General features: G+C 48.4%; 1 protein-coding gene and 1 pseudogene across 1 annotated transcript; both read right to left on the reverse strand.

The window, feature by feature from the left end:
- Positions 1 to 3,141: 3,141 nt before the first annotated feature.
- LOC112873745 (dof zinc finger protein DOF2.4-like) lies at positions 3,142 to 5,828 on the reverse strand. The gene is made up of 2 exons (XM_025936792.1): positions 4,932 to 5,828; positions 3,142 to 4,665 (listed from the first exon to the last, which is right to left on the reverse strand). The coding sequence occupies exons 1-2, from the start codon at positions 4,992 to 4,994 to the stop codon at positions 3,514 to 3,516; spliced, it is 1,215 nt and encodes a 404-aa protein (XP_025792577.1). The 5' UTR covers positions 4,995 to 5,828; the 3' UTR covers positions 3,142 to 3,513.
- Positions 5,829 to 9,014: 3,186 nt separating this feature from the next.
- On the reverse strand, positions 9,015 to 12,732 carry LOC112876847 (annotated as a pseudogene).
- Between the last annotated feature and the right edge of the window lie 5,288 nt (positions 12,733 to 18,020).

The raw sequence follows: 18,020 nt of genomic DNA on the forward strand, positions 1-18,020 counted from the left end.
TTTAAGAATTAATTGAGGGCGGGGTATGTGGAGACGTGTTTGAGTGATGAACAGGAACAATAATATGCAAATTTCCTCTCTAGTTTAATTAAGCATGACTTTTCTAATGCTGTATTTTTTTAAATTAAATTCTAATGATGTACGTATTGATTTGATGAACAAGCTAAGATCCATAGAAATGGAAGAGATCGATGGGGTCAGGGTGAGACCTGCTGCCTTTATTCCCTCTCCAAGAGGGGGAGACTGCATTGGACTCCGCGAAAGCGGACGAAAACTTAGATTCCCTCCGACAGCGACAGGTAAACAAACAATGGAGAGAGATGCTTATTAACAAGGAGCAGTAGCAGTCGCTGTAGCAGGCAGTGTCAATGTCTGATCCATTAGGGCAGTATTTTTCACACCATCGTCATGCACTAGCGCCAACGATGGGTGCATTCATACACTAAGTTTTGCTTTATTTTATCGCTTTACAGTTCGATCTTCTTATAGTTACTTGTTATATATATAAATTTCCTTTTCAAAAAAAACTTGGTGTTATATATATTTTTTCCAACATGTTGTTTCACTTGCTACTTTTTAATCAGCTAAAGTGTTTCTCCTATTTCTATGTGCAAACAGAGAAACACTTTTTTCCTCTAAAAAAAACAGAGAAACACTTTAGCTTTCCAGATTTCATGCTGTTTGGTGCGCAGCGGCGGTATCTTAATCGGCCGGATTTATTGACAGCAATGGGCGATCACAGCGAAGTTGATACGTGTCTAATGCAAAGTCTGCATGCTTTTCTACTCGATCTCACACAGAGGAGTGACAAGAAAAACCTTGCTGGTCCGACCCATCCATGATATGTGTAATGTGTTTCCAGACCTTGCTGCATGTAAATGTAAACGGGCTAGTACCTAGCTCTGTAAAAATGGGCTCGAGGGCAAAATTAACCTCGAAGATGATACTATATGCTCAGATAAATCGTCCCGTAAAATTCGTCAGGTCGTTACTGCACCTCAAGTAAGTGTAGGTACGGTGGTAGCTAGCTATAGTAGTTGTCCTTTCGGTTAATACTGATCAGCTACGTATGGTTCATCTGAACATGACTAGTTGTGCTCATGTCGCCGCTAGGTATATCTATTCAATGCTACTCCGTTCGGTCATTAAAGTTAGCCCCTGCAGTTCTGATATTTGACCAGTAAGAATGTTCCAGTATTGCATGTCTCTCGTACAATTGAGATGCATAAACATCCATGATGTGGCAAGTTTTAAGATGTATATATCTGGACAATGCACGTACGTGATGTGTGTGTGTGTGTGCAGGGGCTCATCATTTCTCATATGATCGACAGTAGAGAGACCATGTAATGATGTAATATTGCCTGTCATTGAAGGAATGCAGAGATGAGAAATAAGTTCAACAATCTTTATCTTTCTATATTACTAGTAATTCAAGACTTTCTATATCACGAAGTTCATTATTCATGTATTTTTTTAAAAAAAATGCTAGGCCGTGCGGCGCAGGTTGATGGACTTAGATATACACGTACACAATAGTTTCAGGAGAAATGAAGATGCGGCAGGCTGTGTGGCTGGGCAACCTGCAGCTTCGTCAGAAGGGATGAGGCACACTTTGATGGTGTCAGTCAATGGTTGGCTTCAAACCTCTAGAAATGCAAAGTTTCTGGTGCAATGACTCCTCGAAACCGACGAAGCTGCTGGCTAAAGGTAAAGATGGCGCGAAAGGACCAAAAGAAACATGGGAACAAATTCTTTGAGCACAACTAAGGAGATTGCTGCTGCAATGCATTCATTCCTTGGATTGCATGCACATGAATAAATGCCTCTGTTCCTGCGCTGTGGGGACATTCCATGATTACAATGGCAGGGGAAAAGGCTTTGAATGGAGATTGGTGCTTGGAAACCTAGAAACCATCACCGTTTCTGAGAGTGAGAGGAGGACATGCATGGAGAACTGGGTCACTTGCACTGCCTATATATGTGAGTGTGTCATCAGAAATGTGATCTCTCAAAAGAGGAGAACTGGACGTATTTTAGAGCTTCCATGCATGGATCATGTTTCATTGTTTGCCTTTATTTATTATCCAAGTGAATATTATATGTTAAAATAACTTCAAATATATAACTGTGTGTTAAAATAACTTCAAATATATAACTGTGTGTCTAGCTAGGAATGGAGCTAACTTCTTCTTGTACTAATGGGAGTCTATAATTTCTCAAGAAGTACCTGCATGCTGTCCCTCCATCTACTCCCTCTGTTTTATTTATATATCGTATTAGGTTTGTCCTAAATCAAATTTGGCCAACTTTAACCAAATTTATAGAACAAAATAATAATATTTACAATACCAAATTTGTTTCATTGAATCCACAATGAAATATACGTTGATAGTGAATGTATTGGGTAATATAGTTATTGATTTATTTTTCCATAGACTCAGTCAAAGTTGGTCAAATTTAACTTAGAATAAACATAATACGATATATGTAAATAAAAATGGAGGAAGTACTAGCTAGTCTCTTTTTTTGTTCAGTGCCTGGAATGGGTGTGTTTTTCTTTTCTCGAAAGGGCGGCAAAAGCTTTGGCGCAAGTTTTATTATTAGAAGGAAACTATATATATATATAATATATATATATATTTATATTTGTGTGTGCGCGCGTGCGCGTGCAGCAGCTGAAGAAAAATAACACATAACAAAAGGATACTTTGGTTTTATTATTAGAAGGCCTAGCAATGGTGAAATTTGCACTTATCTATGCATGGATGTGAATCCTAGCTAGCTGCTAGAGACTCATACATATATGGTGCATTTTGCCATGGATCACGACCTTATTCATTTCCAAATGATAGGTGCAATTGAATGCACCATGATAGATCGATAGCTATGTGTTCCCTCGCATGCATGACACACTTTCATGACGTACGTAGACATCACATACTATAGATCTAGTTCGTTGCAAGCATGAATGCATATATGCACTAGACCAATGCATTGCTGCAAACACTCATACACAATATAATAAGCACATAGAATCAGTAAGTCACAAGTAACCAATTATTGCAAATTTACTCAAATAACAGATGAACAAAGTCACCATGCATGTTGCTAGATATACGGGTTGATTCGCTCAATCTCTTCGATCAAGAACTCTCATAGGTATATATATTTATCACCTTGCACCATTGCACCAAGCTAGTAAACCTAGCAACATGCAAGCATTACAAGTTTACAACATAGACTTGAAATGGACAACAATATAGATAGAAATGCACCCCCTAAAACAAGAGCAGCAGCAGCAGAAGAAGAAGTTGAACCGCACATGAAGAACTCAATAACAAGAACTAATTTTGATTGCCTACCCGATTCACCATCTCTATCGGAGAGCCCCTGTAATCTTGCACCACAACTCCTTTGTTGAACTTTCTCAGAAGCCATGACTAAAAATTAAGCTTCAGGGCTTGCATAAATAGGGCTACCTTTTGTGCAGCAATCAGCATGCAGGGCGCATCACAGTATGTTCCCCGACGACGGCGAGTTGAATCCTGACAGGTCCACCCAGCTGCTGCTCGGAGCGGAAGCGCCGCCGCCGCCTCCGCCGCCGGCGTTGGCAGTGCCCCCATTGTTGCCACTTGCACCGTTGCCGCCACCCCAGAATTGGAGGTTCCCAGGGAGGCCAAGGAACTCCCTCGGCGAGCTTATCATCGCCGTGGACGGTGGGTTGTCCTCCATCTTCACTGACGCCAGCTGCGTGATCAGCCCCGCTGAGCCGGGCACCTTGGAGCCGCCCAGCATCTGTCCGGCGAAGCCGGCAGCGTCCCCGTGGCCTTCGACGTCGAACGGGTAAATGCCGGACATTGGCGGTTGCACGGCGTCGGGGCGGCTTAGGAAGGGGAACTGCTGTATCTGCGGCAGGCGCCACTGCTCCAGCCCGACGCCTCCGCTTGCGCCGAGCTGGTAGTCCACCGGATCCAGTGAGCTCAGCCCGGGGAACCCTAACCTTGATGCACCGGTGCTGTAGTGATCTCCGCCGAGATGGTGGTGCAACGAGGCCAGGAAAGGCAGCTGCCCGCCTTGAGGCGGCATGATGGCGGCCGCGGCCGCGGCGGCGCTGCTGCCGCCGGTGGTAGTGGACGAGGTCGACGACGACGTCCCGCCCGTGGCGGAAGCAGAGGCGGCCGATGACGAGTTGGACTTGGATGACTTGGTGCGCTTGTTGCGGCGGCAGCCGCCGCCCACGGGGACGTTCCGGAGCGCGCCGCCGCGCGTCCAGTACCGACGGCACGTCTTGCAGAAGTGGCGCGGCTGCGAGAGCGAGTAGTTGTTGAAGTAGCAGAACTTGGTGTTGGTGGACTCGCAGCGCGGGCACTTGAGCCCCGGCTCAGGCTGCGGGATCTTGGCGAGCCTGGCCCGCTCCGTCATGGAGCCCGGGCGCACCGATGAGCCGCCAGTCGGGCCACCACCGCCCGCGCCGCCGCCGCCGCCGCCGCCACTCGCAGCGATCACAATCGTCGCCATGTCAGGGCGAGGAGCCATGAGAGCTCCAGGAGGTGGCACCGGCGGCAGCTGATGGTGTTGCTGGTGATGATGAGCATGCCCCTCGACGCCGCCGCCGCCGCCGCTTCCACTTGGAAGCTGCTGGCCATGGTGAGCTTGCTGTTGCTGAAAGCAGCATCATTCCAAATCAATGCAAACACACACCAATTAAAGAGAAGAGAAAGAGAGGCGAGGCGAAATTGATAGAGATCACCGAAACCAAAAGACATGGCCTGGTATATTCAAGCAACCAGAGATTTCGCAAAAGAGCCTAGCTAGGAATATTTCCTCCCCATTTCCCCTTTGCTTTTTTCATGAAGAAGCTAGCTATGACGACCAGACCAACGAAGAGAGCAAAAGAAGGGAGCGATTATTTGGGGCGAAATTTTTACCTGCTGCTGGTGCTGGTTCCAATTGGGTGGATCAAGATAGACAGGAACCGAAGAAAAGACCATGGTATAGAATTGATTTCTTTTGATCTCTCTTTTGCTAGCTACTTGGGAGATGGAGCTTCTCTTGCTTTTTCTGGGTTTGTTTGTTCCTCCTCGCTTCTTTGCGAGATAAGGGTATATAGGCGCTTTAGGGGATCATGCAAGGATGGGGAGATAATAAAGGTGGATCGGAGAATAACATCCACTACGAACCCAGCAGGATATGAGCTGAGCTCTCTCCACGCAGCTGGACTGGAATGACGGCGAAGCGAGGACGAAGAGGAGAGAAGGGCCAGGAGAGGATGGAAGAAGAGGAGAAAGCTAGCCAGGGAACGAAGAAAAAGATGGGATCGCCGGGAGAGCGAAAGCGAGTGGAATAAAATTAAAGGAGAATGGGTTTGTTCTCCTTTGTTTTTTGGGTCTTAGTGGAGGGCTTGCATTATATATATTGGATGTGAAACATATGGGAGGGCAAAGGAGAAGAGAGATCTAGTTGCTTAGCTCGTAAGGATGTGAGATGGATGGATGGATGGATGGATGTAGCCAGCAAGAGAGTATTAGCTAGGAGGAGATGAGCATGAGAGAATTGAACGCAAGAGAGAACTAAGGGGGGCCGGTTTTTATGCATGAGGAAAGCTGCTGGAAACCCTAGCTAGCTAGCTAGGGGCAGCAGCAGGGAGAGGTGGGGATCCCTGTGTACGAGTACTATTTGGAAGCTAAGGCTGGCTTGTTGTCTTGTTGTGTTCTCTGCATTTTCCCCTGGTTGATTGATAAGCTAGCACACATAGAGGCCAGGGGTGTTGAAAAGTATACATGTGGAGCTAGCAAGAGGTGAGCTAGCAACGCAATACTAGTTGTCTAGGGGGCCATTCTAGTGTATGTGCAGGTGCAACTTTATGTCCATATTGATGAAAGAGATCAATCAGTAGTAAAGTTAGTATTGCTAGTAGTCTCTCTTGGACTCTTGGCTAGTGGTGGTGCAGAATTCCCGTTCGACCTCTCCCTCTTGATCTCTTCTCTCCCTCCCTCCCTCCTCTCCGTCCAACCAAGGCAACCAAGGACCAAAGTTAACAAGTATAGCTAGACAGTACCCATGTATATGAGCAGGCAACTTTAAGTACGTAGGGATAGAGAAAGCAATAAAGTACGTCTACACTGGTCTTTGTGCAATGTGTACAGATCAGCAACGGAGGTGGAAAGAAGAGGTCGAGAGAGATGCCGGGATCCATTTCTTTTCTTTTCTTTCGTTTTTTTTGGTTGCTTGCAGAACATGGAATAGTGCTTGAGCATACATGGTTATTGATTCCAAGTTTCCAGCCAGCAGTCCTTTATATCTCCTGTAGTTGAACACATCTGTCCTGCCTCCTGCGCAACATGTTTCAGAGCACTGGCCGGGAAATCTCAGCGGGCATCATGTAAGAGCAGGCTAGCTCTAGTAGTAGATCTAGCTAGGAAAGCTAGGCAGCGTTTCTTCTTCGTTGAACGAGTAGTTAAGCAAACATGCCATTTGTATACTACTGAAACTATGATAGAGCTTTACACATTCGAGTTGTGCAAGATCTGGACAGATCACGAGGTTCTTATTCTATTCGGGAGGCCGGGTCCTAGCTCCCTTCGATAACTAGCTAGAAATCAAGTGACTCCCATGCATGGCATGGTTTAATAATCAAAATCGGCATAAGCTTTCCTTTCATTCATATTCTCCCAACCGATGCATCCTAGCAAGTGTCATTATTTTTCTCACCAATTGGTGGGAGCACAAGGGATTTGTGCTCACTGTCTTATAATTAGGTCATCATTATATTCGCCTAAGTGGCTATATTGCCAGCTACCAATCAAACTAACACGGACCCCACTTTTCCCTGTCTATGACTGAACACAGCAATTGGTTTCTGTCAGTGTAGTAGGATCATATCTAACAAGTGTACCCTTCCCATTTATCGATGAACTCATTCATGGGGACTTGTGAGGAGTTAAGTTGCTACATACTCCTTTCAGAGATATGATTCATGGTACTATCAAGCAATCAGGCGGCAGTGGTCAACTGGTCACAGTGCCAGGACAATGCAGATTGTAACAGAATAACGACAGTTACCAGCTAGGCATGCAGCTAGTGCTGTTACTATAATTATGCATCAGACTTCAGGTTTCAGCTAGTTACATGCAGATCAAATCAGGCTCCTGCAGAGAAGCCAGAACCATGCCTGCCTGCAGGTTTGCATGCAGCATTGCTATCCGGGAACCTTCAGAGTTCAGTTCACCTGAATTACTGCTTTCTCATGTACATCATCGTACCACTGATATAAAGAACGTTGAACCGGCCGACGATGTGATGCCTGACTACATACTCACCAGGTTTGTTTATACGAGATAGAGAAGAGCACATGACTGTCGAGCTGTGTGTGTGTGTGTATATATATAGGGAAAATCAGCAGTCGAGATTCTGCCCCGCCTTTTGTTCACTGAAGATTGTGTGTGCACTACTACCTACTACTACTAGTCATTTCAACCGGCCTGAAGCTCGATCGTAGCGCACTGAATCCCCAACTCGATCGGTGCGTTTCCTTTGGGACGAAGAGATCAATCGGTCGATAGTATATATAGCATCGCCGTACCGCAAACTAATGGACCTGTAATAGGTTGGTAGAGGATGCTTGATTAACCTATCGATCAGCAATTAATTAGCCTGCGAATCCACCAGGCACTACTAATTACAAGCTACTTCAACGAAGCTCTCTACTCTGCTACCCAGCTGCGATAATCCAGCGGCAGCGAGTCAGCATTAGCCACCAGCAGTGAAAAGCTGGGTGCATGGGAGGAGAGCGAGGAAAGAAGACAAGTGAACAAGCTACTAACTGCTGCTGGTAGCAGGAAGCAGGAGCCATGCACACGCACATCCTACTTACTATTCATGGCGCGTACTGCAACATCGATCGATCGGCAGTCGATGGATTCAGAGATGGACAGATACTGATACGCATCGACGATCAGTGCACGCATGAGTGCCTGGGCCAGCACAGCAGAATGACAGACAGAGGCATAAAGCTTGTCAATGGTGGCCGGAGTGCCATGTAAGCTGATCGTAGATCGATGAATCTGCTACTAGTACGTAGCCATGGCCATCTCTCGCCTGGCCCTGGCCTACCGCCACTGGTCCATCGATGAGTGCTCGCAGTCGTCAGTCACAGTGGCATGGACGATGGACGCAATAATTTCCCCCGGGCCGGCCCTGCCGCGCATCAACCGCCAGAACAACTGCCGGTGAAAAGCGCGACCCACCGGCAGGCACCGTGGGAGCAAGGCAGCCAAAGCATCCCCTGGCCACCGCCGGGCTCAGCTCATCACCTCGCTCGCTTTAGTTCACCTCTCTTTTCACGTATCCGCGACCCGCTCGGCCGAAGCGGCTCGGAGGAAGGCGGCGGCGGCGGCGGCGGCATCTGGATCGCACGACCGACGGCGCGTGATCGGAGGCTGCTGGAGAACACACGCCGGCTGGCCGGCCAGGACGGACGGCGCGGCGAGAGAGGCGATAATGATTAGTACGTCGGGCGCGCGCTTTAGTTGCTTAGCCGCGTAGGGGAGGGGGGAGGTAGGGAGGGGGGCCGGCGGGACGCCGCTTTCGCCCTGCACTATCATGGCTGACGATCGCGAGCTGATCGATTAAAGCCAAAGACGACGACGCGTCCGGCCGGCAGCTGGGGGGATGGGGATTTGAAAGCGCCGGGGCTTGGGGGTGCGCGCGCGCCCAGAGATCGCCACCGGCTCATGCGACTTTCCTTTTCTTCTTCCTTGGCCCGACACTCGCACGGGACGGTGCCGCCCGCCCAGATCCTTCGCCGGAGATCTCCTGGTTAAATTATATATACTATGTATTATGAGGGAAATAATCGTCCAAGCAGCTAACCATCATCACCAGGTTAAAGTGCATCATCTCATTACCAAATTGAAGCTACAATGATTCAATACACGTACCAACCACTGATGAAGAGCAAAGTACCACAACCGAATACTGAATATAATATTTGTGTAAACCCAAAACATGCATCGTTCATGACGCGCACATAACGCTGTAAAACAATAACCAGCGCGTCCACCAAATTATATATGATTGCCACTTGGGGCTGGTAACAACAAAAGACCTATGACCTTGTACTATTACGACGAATGATGGTCTGAATAGTTTAGTCGAGCTCCTCAATCTTGGGGCCAGCACCAGCAGCAGCAGCCGGAGCATCATCCTCCATTCCACCAGCCATGTCAGCGCCTGCGCCTGGTACATCTTGGCAATGATGGGGTTGCAGAGGCCTTCGAGCTCCTTCATCTTGTCCTCAAACTCTTCGACCTCAGCGAGCTGGTTGCTGTCCAGCCACTGGATCGCCTGCTTGACAGCGTCCTCAATCTTCTTCTTCTTGGAGGCGATCTTCTCATCCTGGATGGTGTTCCTCATGTTGTAGGCATAGTTCTCCAGGGAGTTCTTTGCCTCAACCTTCTTCTTGTGCTCCTCATCCTCAGACTTGTACTTCTCTGTGTCCTGGACCATCTTCTCAATGTCCTCCTTGCTCAGCCTTCTCTTGTCATTGGTGATAGTGATCTTGTTCTTCTGGCCGGTCATCTTGTCTTCAGCAGAGACGTTCAGAATACCATTGGCATCAATGTCAAAGCAAACAGTGATCTGAGGGACTCCCCTAGGAGCCGGGGGGGGGGGGGGGGGGTGGTGGTGGTGTTCCAGAGAGCTCAAATTTCCCAAGGAGATTGTTGTCCCTGGTCCGGGTCCTCTCACCCTCGTAAACCTGGATCAACACACCAGGCTGGTTATCAGAGTAGGTAGAGAAGACCTGCTCCTTCTTCGTTGGAATGGTGGTGTTCCTTGGAATAAGGACGGTCATGACTCCTCCAGCAGTTTCAAGACCAAGAGACAATGGGGTCACATCAAGGAGGAGAAGGTCCTGCACCTTCTCATTGCCCTCACCACTAAGGATAGCAGCCTGAACAGCAGTGCCATAGGCAACAGCTTCATCAGGATTGATGCTCTTGCAAAGTTCCTTTCCATTGAAGAAGTCCTGCAGCAGCTGCTGAACTTTGGGGATCCTAGTCGAACCACCAACAAGGACAACATCATGGACAGTGCTCTTATCTATCTTGGTATCCCTCAGGCACTTCTCCACAGGCTCCATGCACTTTCTGAATAGGTCCATGTTAAGTTCCTCAAACCTGGCTCTGGTGATGGTGGAATAGAAATCAATGCCTTCATAGAGAGAATCAATTTCAATCGTAGTCTGGGCTGTAGAAGAAAGTGTCCTCTTAGCCCTCTCACATGAAGTCCTAAGCCTTCTCAAAGCCCTGGGGTTCCCAGTGATATCCTTCTTGTGTTTCCGCTTAAACTCTTGGACAAAGTGGTTGACCAAGCGGTTGTCAAAGTCCTCCCCACCAAGGTGAGTATCACCAGCTGTGGCCTTCACCTCAAATATACCCTCCTCAATAGTAAGTAGAGAGACATCAAAGGTGCCACCACCAGGGTCGAAAATGAGGACATTCTTCTCACCAACACTAGTAGCTTTCTTGTCAAGACCATAGGCAATTGCAGCAGCAGCTGGTTCATTGATGATACGCATGACATTGAGACCGGCAATAACACCCGCATCTTTAGTTGCCTGCCTCTGGGAATCATTGAAGTAAGCAGGAACAGTGACCACAGCATTCTTCACAGTTGATCCAAGGTAAGCTTCAACGATCTCGCGCATCTTGATAAGAACCATAGAAGAAATTTCTTCAGCGGAGAACTGCTTCTCCTCACCTTGTACTGCACTACAATCATTGGCTTATCCCCTGAGCCCGGAATAACCTTGTATGGCCACATCTTAATATCACTCTGGACAGAGGCATCAGAAAACCGTCTGCCAATAAGACGCTTAGCATCTGCAGAATTTCATAAAAAGAGCATCGTAAGAATCATCATTTGAACATACAGCCTTACCCATAGATATTATTAAGTAACCCGAAATTCACTAGTGATAATGCCAGAGATTAAAAAAGTGTCAGTTCAAAAAATAATATTAGAATATTACTGTTTTATTTGTCAAATGTCTAAAGATGCAGTGGACCAGGAGAAGCAAGATATCATAATACGCCCCAAAACAGTTTGAACTAATATGTAAGGAACCAACCTAACAAGAACATTCATGAAGGGTAACATCTTGTGTGATGTGGGAACATATCTATGTGGCGTAGGGAACAGGATTTACATGTGCGACTTAATTTCTAGTAGCATTAAAGATTGCAATATAATTTAAGTACCAGATGTTCATGTCAATCATACTTGATTGGCAACTTTAACAAATAATCCAGATCCAAAAGAGCTTAAAGCATAACAGAAGCCACAATGAAAGTATTACGCCATGCTATTATACATGGCCATAGAAAAGGTAACCTATAGGTCATTTCCATGCGTGAATAAATATAGAACAGTACCAAGTATGCAGGCTGAATTCTATATAGTTGTTATTAACTAGATACTACAGTCCAGAAGCTGCCAAAAATATAATAGCTCCAACTTGCAGCAACACAGCAAATAAATTCCAAATAAAATTTTTCTACAACCGAGGGGCTACAACTGATTCAGAAAGCACTTGGTAGCAAAGTACTGGCCTGTTTAAAAAAACAAACTTGACCCTATGACCATGCAACGACTTAGCAACCGACATATAAAACATACATTTTACCATATAACATGAATTTGTCCTCGTACATCGTATCCCTTGCGTGCGGAATTTTTTGACAGATTTTTTTAAAGGCCATGTGTCACAATCATAATAAGTCCTAAAGAGCAATAGTGTTGCAAATAAGTGTCCTGCGGGAACTCCTGGCACAGATAAAAGAATTCTATTTTGTATATACGTAAAATACATGATAACAATTGACTAGCTTTTGTATACAACAATGCAATTCATCAAGGGTCAAAAGCAGTTTCAGCATGGCCCATAGATCAGCAATAATACCTTAGCAGGTCTGTCAACGATACATATATATCTACCATGGATTGAATATCTCTAAACAGAAAGAACATATGTATTCAACAAGTGAACAAACAAATACATACAAAAAGTGATAAAGGATAGTCAAATCATCCACGGTAAACATAAAGAGTCCAGTATCGTTTCTTTTTCCAGATAAATGTACAACACTTCTGAAACAATGGATAAAACAATTCCTACTCCTAGATCCAATCATATGTCATGTGAACAGACTAGAAAACAAAACAACATTCCAGATCAGATCTATGCAGACTTAAACACCCCACAGCGGACATACCAAACGATTCGCTTTTAGCTAACAAACTAACAATGGATCGAGCACAACAAACGGATCTAGCGCGCAAAATCCACATTATGTAGATAACCACGAGATTAAAATCGATCACGGGGAATGCATCAGAGACAGAGCCGTGGAGGGGACAGGCTTGCCAAAAACGGTGTTGATGGGGTTCATGGCGACCTGGTTCTTCGCGGCATCGCCGATGAGGCGCTCGGAGTCGGTGAAGGCAACGTACGACGGCGTGGTGCGGTTCCCCTGGTCGTTGGCGATGATCTCGACGCGGTCGTGCTGCCACACCCCGACGCACGAGTACGTCGTGCCCAGGTCGATGCCGATCGCCGGCCCCTCTTCCTTGGTCGGCGTCATTGCTGCCCTCTAGATCGCTTGCAAGAGGAGGCTGCTAGGGTTAGGGTTCTCGCGGCTGCGCTTGGAGCAAAGGCGATTGCTGGTGGTGAGGTTTTGAGATGCAGCGACGGCGGTGAGGTGGTGGTATTTGTACATGGCTTTCGCTTGGTCTTCGTCTTGGTATCGGTCTCCTCCGAATTTGCGGGGAGCCTGGCCCAACCAGGGCCCAGTTCGCACGATAATAAACTTCTGAGGGGCCCGTACCTGAGGAGTTCGCTGCAAGTGGGCCCATAACCAGTAATATTGTGTGGAGTCACTAAGGGTCCGTTTAGTTGGGGAGCCAACTCGAATTGGAATGGTTCCATTCCAATTTCTGAGGATGGAGCCGCTCCGTTCTATGTTTGGTAAGGAGAACGGAGCCGTTCCATTTTTTGTTTGGTTGGAGAGTGTACTAGAGTAGAACCGTTCCATTCTGTGTTTGGTTGGAGAGCTATGTGAGTGTGGTTACCTCCTCATTTACTGGAGTTTACTGGGGTGAACTTACCATCGCTGAAACCGACCGAACAGATCAAGTTCACCATCACTGAAAACAGAGGAGCCATGCGGCGCGCGGTGTGGGGGGGCGCTCTGGCGGGGGTCGTGCGGTGGGCGCCCGCGGGGGGGCTCCAGGCCGCTGGCGGCGGGGGTGTGGGGGGTGGGGGGCCTGGCGGGAGCCGTGCGGCGGCGGGCGGGGAGGCTCCAGGCCGGCGGGGGTGGGGGGGTGCCTCACGCCGGCGGGGGGTGTGGCGGGCCGTGCGGCGGCGGCGGGCGGCGGAGGCTCAGGCGGCCGCCGGCGGGGGTGTGGGGGGTGGGCTCCAGGGCGGCGGGCGGTGTGGCGGGCCGTGCGGCGGCAGCGGGCGGCGGGCAGGCGGGGCTCCAGGCGGCCGCCGGCGGGGGTGGGGGGGCTCCAAGCCGGCGGGAGGTGTGGCGGGCCGTGCGGCGGCGGCGGGCGGCGGAGGCTCAGGCGGCCGCCGGCGGGGGTGTGGGGGGTGGGCTCCAGGGCAGCGGGCGGTGTGGCGGGCCGTGCGGCGGCAGCGGGCGGCGGGCAGGCGGGGCTCCAGGCGGCCGCCGGCGGGGGTGGGGGGCTCCAAGCCGGCGGGAGGTGTGGCGGGCCGTGCGGCGGCGGCGGGCGGTGGGCGGGGGGGGGGGGCTCCAGGCGGCCGCCGGCGAGGGTGGGGGGCTCCAGGCCGGCGGGGGGTGTGGCGGACCGCGCGGGCGGCGGCGGGCGGCGGGCTGTGGGGGCTCCAGGCGGCCGCTGGCGGGGGTGGGGGGCGGGCGCCGCGCGAGGGCTGGCGCGCGCGCGCCGGTCGCCAGCGCGGGGGGGGGGGGGGCGGGGGCGGTGGGGGTGCGCCGCGCGACAGAGGGAGGGCGGTGACGGGCACCGGTGCTTGAGCGCGCATGGGAGGCGAGCGCTCGCGTCCGCTCGTTTTTACCGAGCGTTATGGTTCCGCATCTTCAGCGTATATTCCTCAAATGGAGCCGCTCCGTTCATCCGTTCTCCAACCAAACACTGGTAAGAATGGAACGGCTCCATTCCATCTCCACCCATCCCACCAACCAAACATACCCTAATATGCGTCGAGTCTCAAGTGGATTTATACTGTGTCCACAAGAAGAAAGAGTGGATTTATGTTGTGGGTCCCAAAAACAGTCACGTGGTTAGATGCTCGGTATGATATCCATTCATATTATGTGACGTCTTCAATCGGAATACATGCCATGCCATCGTAGTTTTGTACGATCTTTTTCTAGAAAATACATATACGTATACATACTTACCTCTATGTGCGATCCTATAAACACTCTAAGAGATTCTCTTAAGACAGTGAATCTTAAGATGATGTTCTTTATAAATATCTTTGAGAAACTAGGGCAGAAATTGATGGAGTCGCAATTCTTATGAGCTGTAATGTTTATTTTTTGATGTATTTTTATGAATCATCAAAACGCTATAGCACAAAATTTGTCGAATGCATAATTTCACCATCATAGCCTGTCAAGTGCACCATAACTTCACCAGCCTTTCTTTATCATCTCCAGTATCATTCTATGGTCATGATTTTAGATTGGAGTTTGAATTATTACAGGTAGCGGCGGAGAAAGAGAGTTTGTGTCTTTTGATCCACAAAGGGCACTATTGAAGATTGTTGGCATGATAGTAACGCAGTAATGGGTGGGACGACAGAGAAGTTGCCCCCCACGATAGTGGTGGTAGGCGATTGGGTGGAGATGGCAATGGTAGGGGAGTCATTGCTGGCATGATTAAGCTTGGTAATAGTTGAGACCGGTGATGATAAAAGAAGAGCTTAAGGTTAATAAAATTCAAGAGGTTTGAATTAGTTGGAATCTTAGGAGGAATAGATGTGTGGGCATGTGTTAGGCTTGGTAAATATTACTCTCGCTCCTCACTTTCGAAGTGTAAAAGACGGGAGATTTCTATAATTTTAATTTATAGTTTCCCAGGTAGCATGCCAGTAAAAAGCTTATTTTATACTCCTTCAAAAGCTTCCTTTATACTCCTTCATTTTTGTAACATTCCAGTTTTCATCACTATTGAAAGAAATGCAAAACAACACTTTAGTTCCTTCTCCATTAAGTAAGAGAGTGGGATATTTTCAAGGCAACACTCTCGTTCCTTCTCCATTAAGTAAGAGTGGGATATTTTCAAGACAACACTCTAGTTCCTTCTCCATTAAGTAAGAGAGTGGGATATTTTCAAGGTAACACTCTAGTTCCTTCTCCATTAAGCAAAAGTGAGATATTTTCAAGGCAATCCTCTAGTTCCTTCTCCATTAAGCAAGAGTGGGATATTCTCAAGTCAACCCTCTAGTTGCTTCTCCATTAAGCAAAAGTGAGATATTTTCAAGAAATACTCTAGAATTAGTAATAAGTAAAATTTTGAAAATGGTAGGATATTTTGGAATTCTCTAGAAAGGGGATACTTGTCCTAATACCATGACTTCCCTTGACCTATAAATAGAACCCCCCATTTGCCATGCTATCCACTTATGAGCAAGGTAGATAAGTTGTGGTAAAGCTAGAAGGGTGAGTGCTGGACTAGCCACTTAAAAGTGTGCGTTTCTTTGTGACTTTGTCGCTCCAATAAGGTAAGTGTTAGTCTCCTGGTTAAACTTGAGTACTTAGTATATAGGTTGTGATTCATCTGTTGGTAGGCTCCACCTCGCCATAAATCAGGGTTGTCGCACACAGCGCTGGCCGAGATATTTTTCCGCCGCGCGAACCGCCTCACCTCATTTATAAAGGAAGCCGACGCCCCTCCCTGCCGTCCCCACCCGCGCTCGATTTCACTCGCGCACGCGCGACATGCCGGCCCCACGACGGGACCGCGTACTGCCGTCAGCACCGCGCCGTGCCGCCCACCTCCACGTCCCCACCTCGCCCACGCCACTGCAGCGTTCTCGCCGGCTTTGCCGCCTCGACGCTCGCGCCTTCAGTGCTGCCACTGTTTGAGTTGACGGCGAGCTGCCGCAGCCCACGCCGTCGCCGGTCCCTGTGCGACGCCGCCGCTGCTCTCCTCGTCAATAAAAGGAGCGAGGCCGTGATGAGCTCCATCATCAGCCCAAGCATACCGAGCTGTTTCACTTCGCTAGCTAATCCACTTCTCACGAGCCCAGTTCACTCATGAGACGAAGCCCCAACAGTTGAGCCTTTTCCTCGAGCTGTTCCACACCAAGGTGAGATGGCAGGCGGCTCCCCGGTCGTTACCTCCGCAATACTAATAAAGGCCCAAAACATCCACCAGGCCGTGAGCACCTAATCCAAATCGTTCTATATAAACACCAACCAATGCTGTAAACCCAATATCTCCTTCGTATCAACTCCTTTTGATATAACTCTTTTTCGTAAACTCTCCTCAAATCATATACTATCTATTCCTCCTATTTTCATCTCCATTTGAGCTTATTTTATAGCTTGATTGTGTTTGTTTGCCGGTTGTGCCGTTTCCACCGTAGATCACGGAGTGATCGAGGAGGAGCCGACCAAGGAGTACGAAGGCCAATACAGCGGGCCGGAGCCAGAAGACCAGTACCGCGAGCAGGAAGCCGCCGCCGCCGCCGCGTACGTAAGCGAAGGCAAGTTTCATCGACCCCTACGTGAGCGGTTGCATCCATGTGAGGACGTCTAGTTGTAGCTCTGGTTTAGGATCGATTACATATACCGGTGCCTGAGTGATTGAGTGTGCTCATACATGCATGTGAGTAGTTATGCGCCAGAGTTGAGACTAGGATATGAAGGGTTTTGGTTGAGGCTAGGGCAGCTAGGTATGCTGGAGCCGGCGCTACCGTGGTGGTAGACTGGCAGGTGAGTGCTACCGTGGAGGTAGGCTCGAGTTAACATGTTGAGGGATGGTTGCTGCCCTGGTGAACCATAAGGACCGAGTTGTTTTGACATCTCACCTAACTTACTCTAGTACGACCACAGGTTCCGTTATGGGCCGGACTTAGCCTAATCCCACTAGTTAGCCTGACGGTCGCAGGGATGGTTCACGGGTATAGACCATTGGGGTCAGGGCCCGAGGGTTTGTGCGGCCGGGCTGGGGCGTGACCACGGCTGGGTGTCCGCTATGTCGGTTGTCCGTTCGGGCAGTCGAGCTTGTGGGTACAGTGTACGACCTCTGCAGAGTGTAGAATCCATTCGAATGGTCCGTGTCCACGGAATGGACAGGCTACGGTGTGGTCCTGACAACTAGTGAGCTACCTAATGTGGGTTGTGTCGGAAAGAGTTGCATACCATGGGTTGCACTGCTAATGCATTGTGTTTAATGTGCGTCGTGCATGTCATTCCCCTCCAGTAGGGTGAGGTGGAACTTGCTGAGTATTTTTGTACTCACCCGTTTATGACTTATTGCAGAGGATCCTGATTTCGTACCTGAGGAAGGTGAGTAGTTCGTGTCCTATACCCAAGTCTGGAGTGGTGCCGTTGCAGTAGAAGCCACCATGTCAGATGAAGAGTTTACCTTTGCGTTTATCACGGCTACTGTTGTATTCCTAGTTTATATTATTATTGTAATCGAACGTATTAAATAAAGCTGTGTATGACTGTGGCACCACTTGTGTAATGTATTTTCACCAGGGTCTGTTTTTCTGGTGTTTAAATACATGATTAGCTCTGGTTGTTTAGACCGGGGCGTTTCAATTTTATACTCCTTTATTTCAAATTACTAGTCATTTTGATTTTTCTAGCGCATAATTTTTGTTATACATCTAGATATATATTATGTCTAGGTGCATAAAAAATTTATTTATTTAGAAAAGTCAAAACGACTTATAATTTAGGATGGAGGGAATATCTGATCCATCTGTTTTTATTTACATGCCGATCAAATTTAGAGAG

This window comes from Panicum hallii, chromosome 9 (assembly GCF_002211085.1).
Source record: "Panicum hallii strain FIL2 chromosome 9, PHallii_v3.1, whole genome shotgun sequence".
In the NCBI taxonomy this organism is placed as follows: Eukaryota; Viridiplantae; Streptophyta; class Magnoliopsida; order Poales; family Poaceae; genus Panicum; species Panicum hallii.

What these genes read in the sequence shown, in the direction of transcription:
- LOC112873745 (XM_025936792.1), bottom strand. Translation starts at nt 4,994, where the DNA reads ATGGTCTTTTCTTCGGTTCCTGTCTATCTTGATCCACCCAATTGGAAC. An exon ending in GGAACCAGCACCAGCAGCAG is followed by an intron (nt 4,666 to 4,931) that starts GTAAAAATTTCG and finishes TGCTGCTTTCAG; the next exon opens with CAACAGCAAGCTCACCATGG.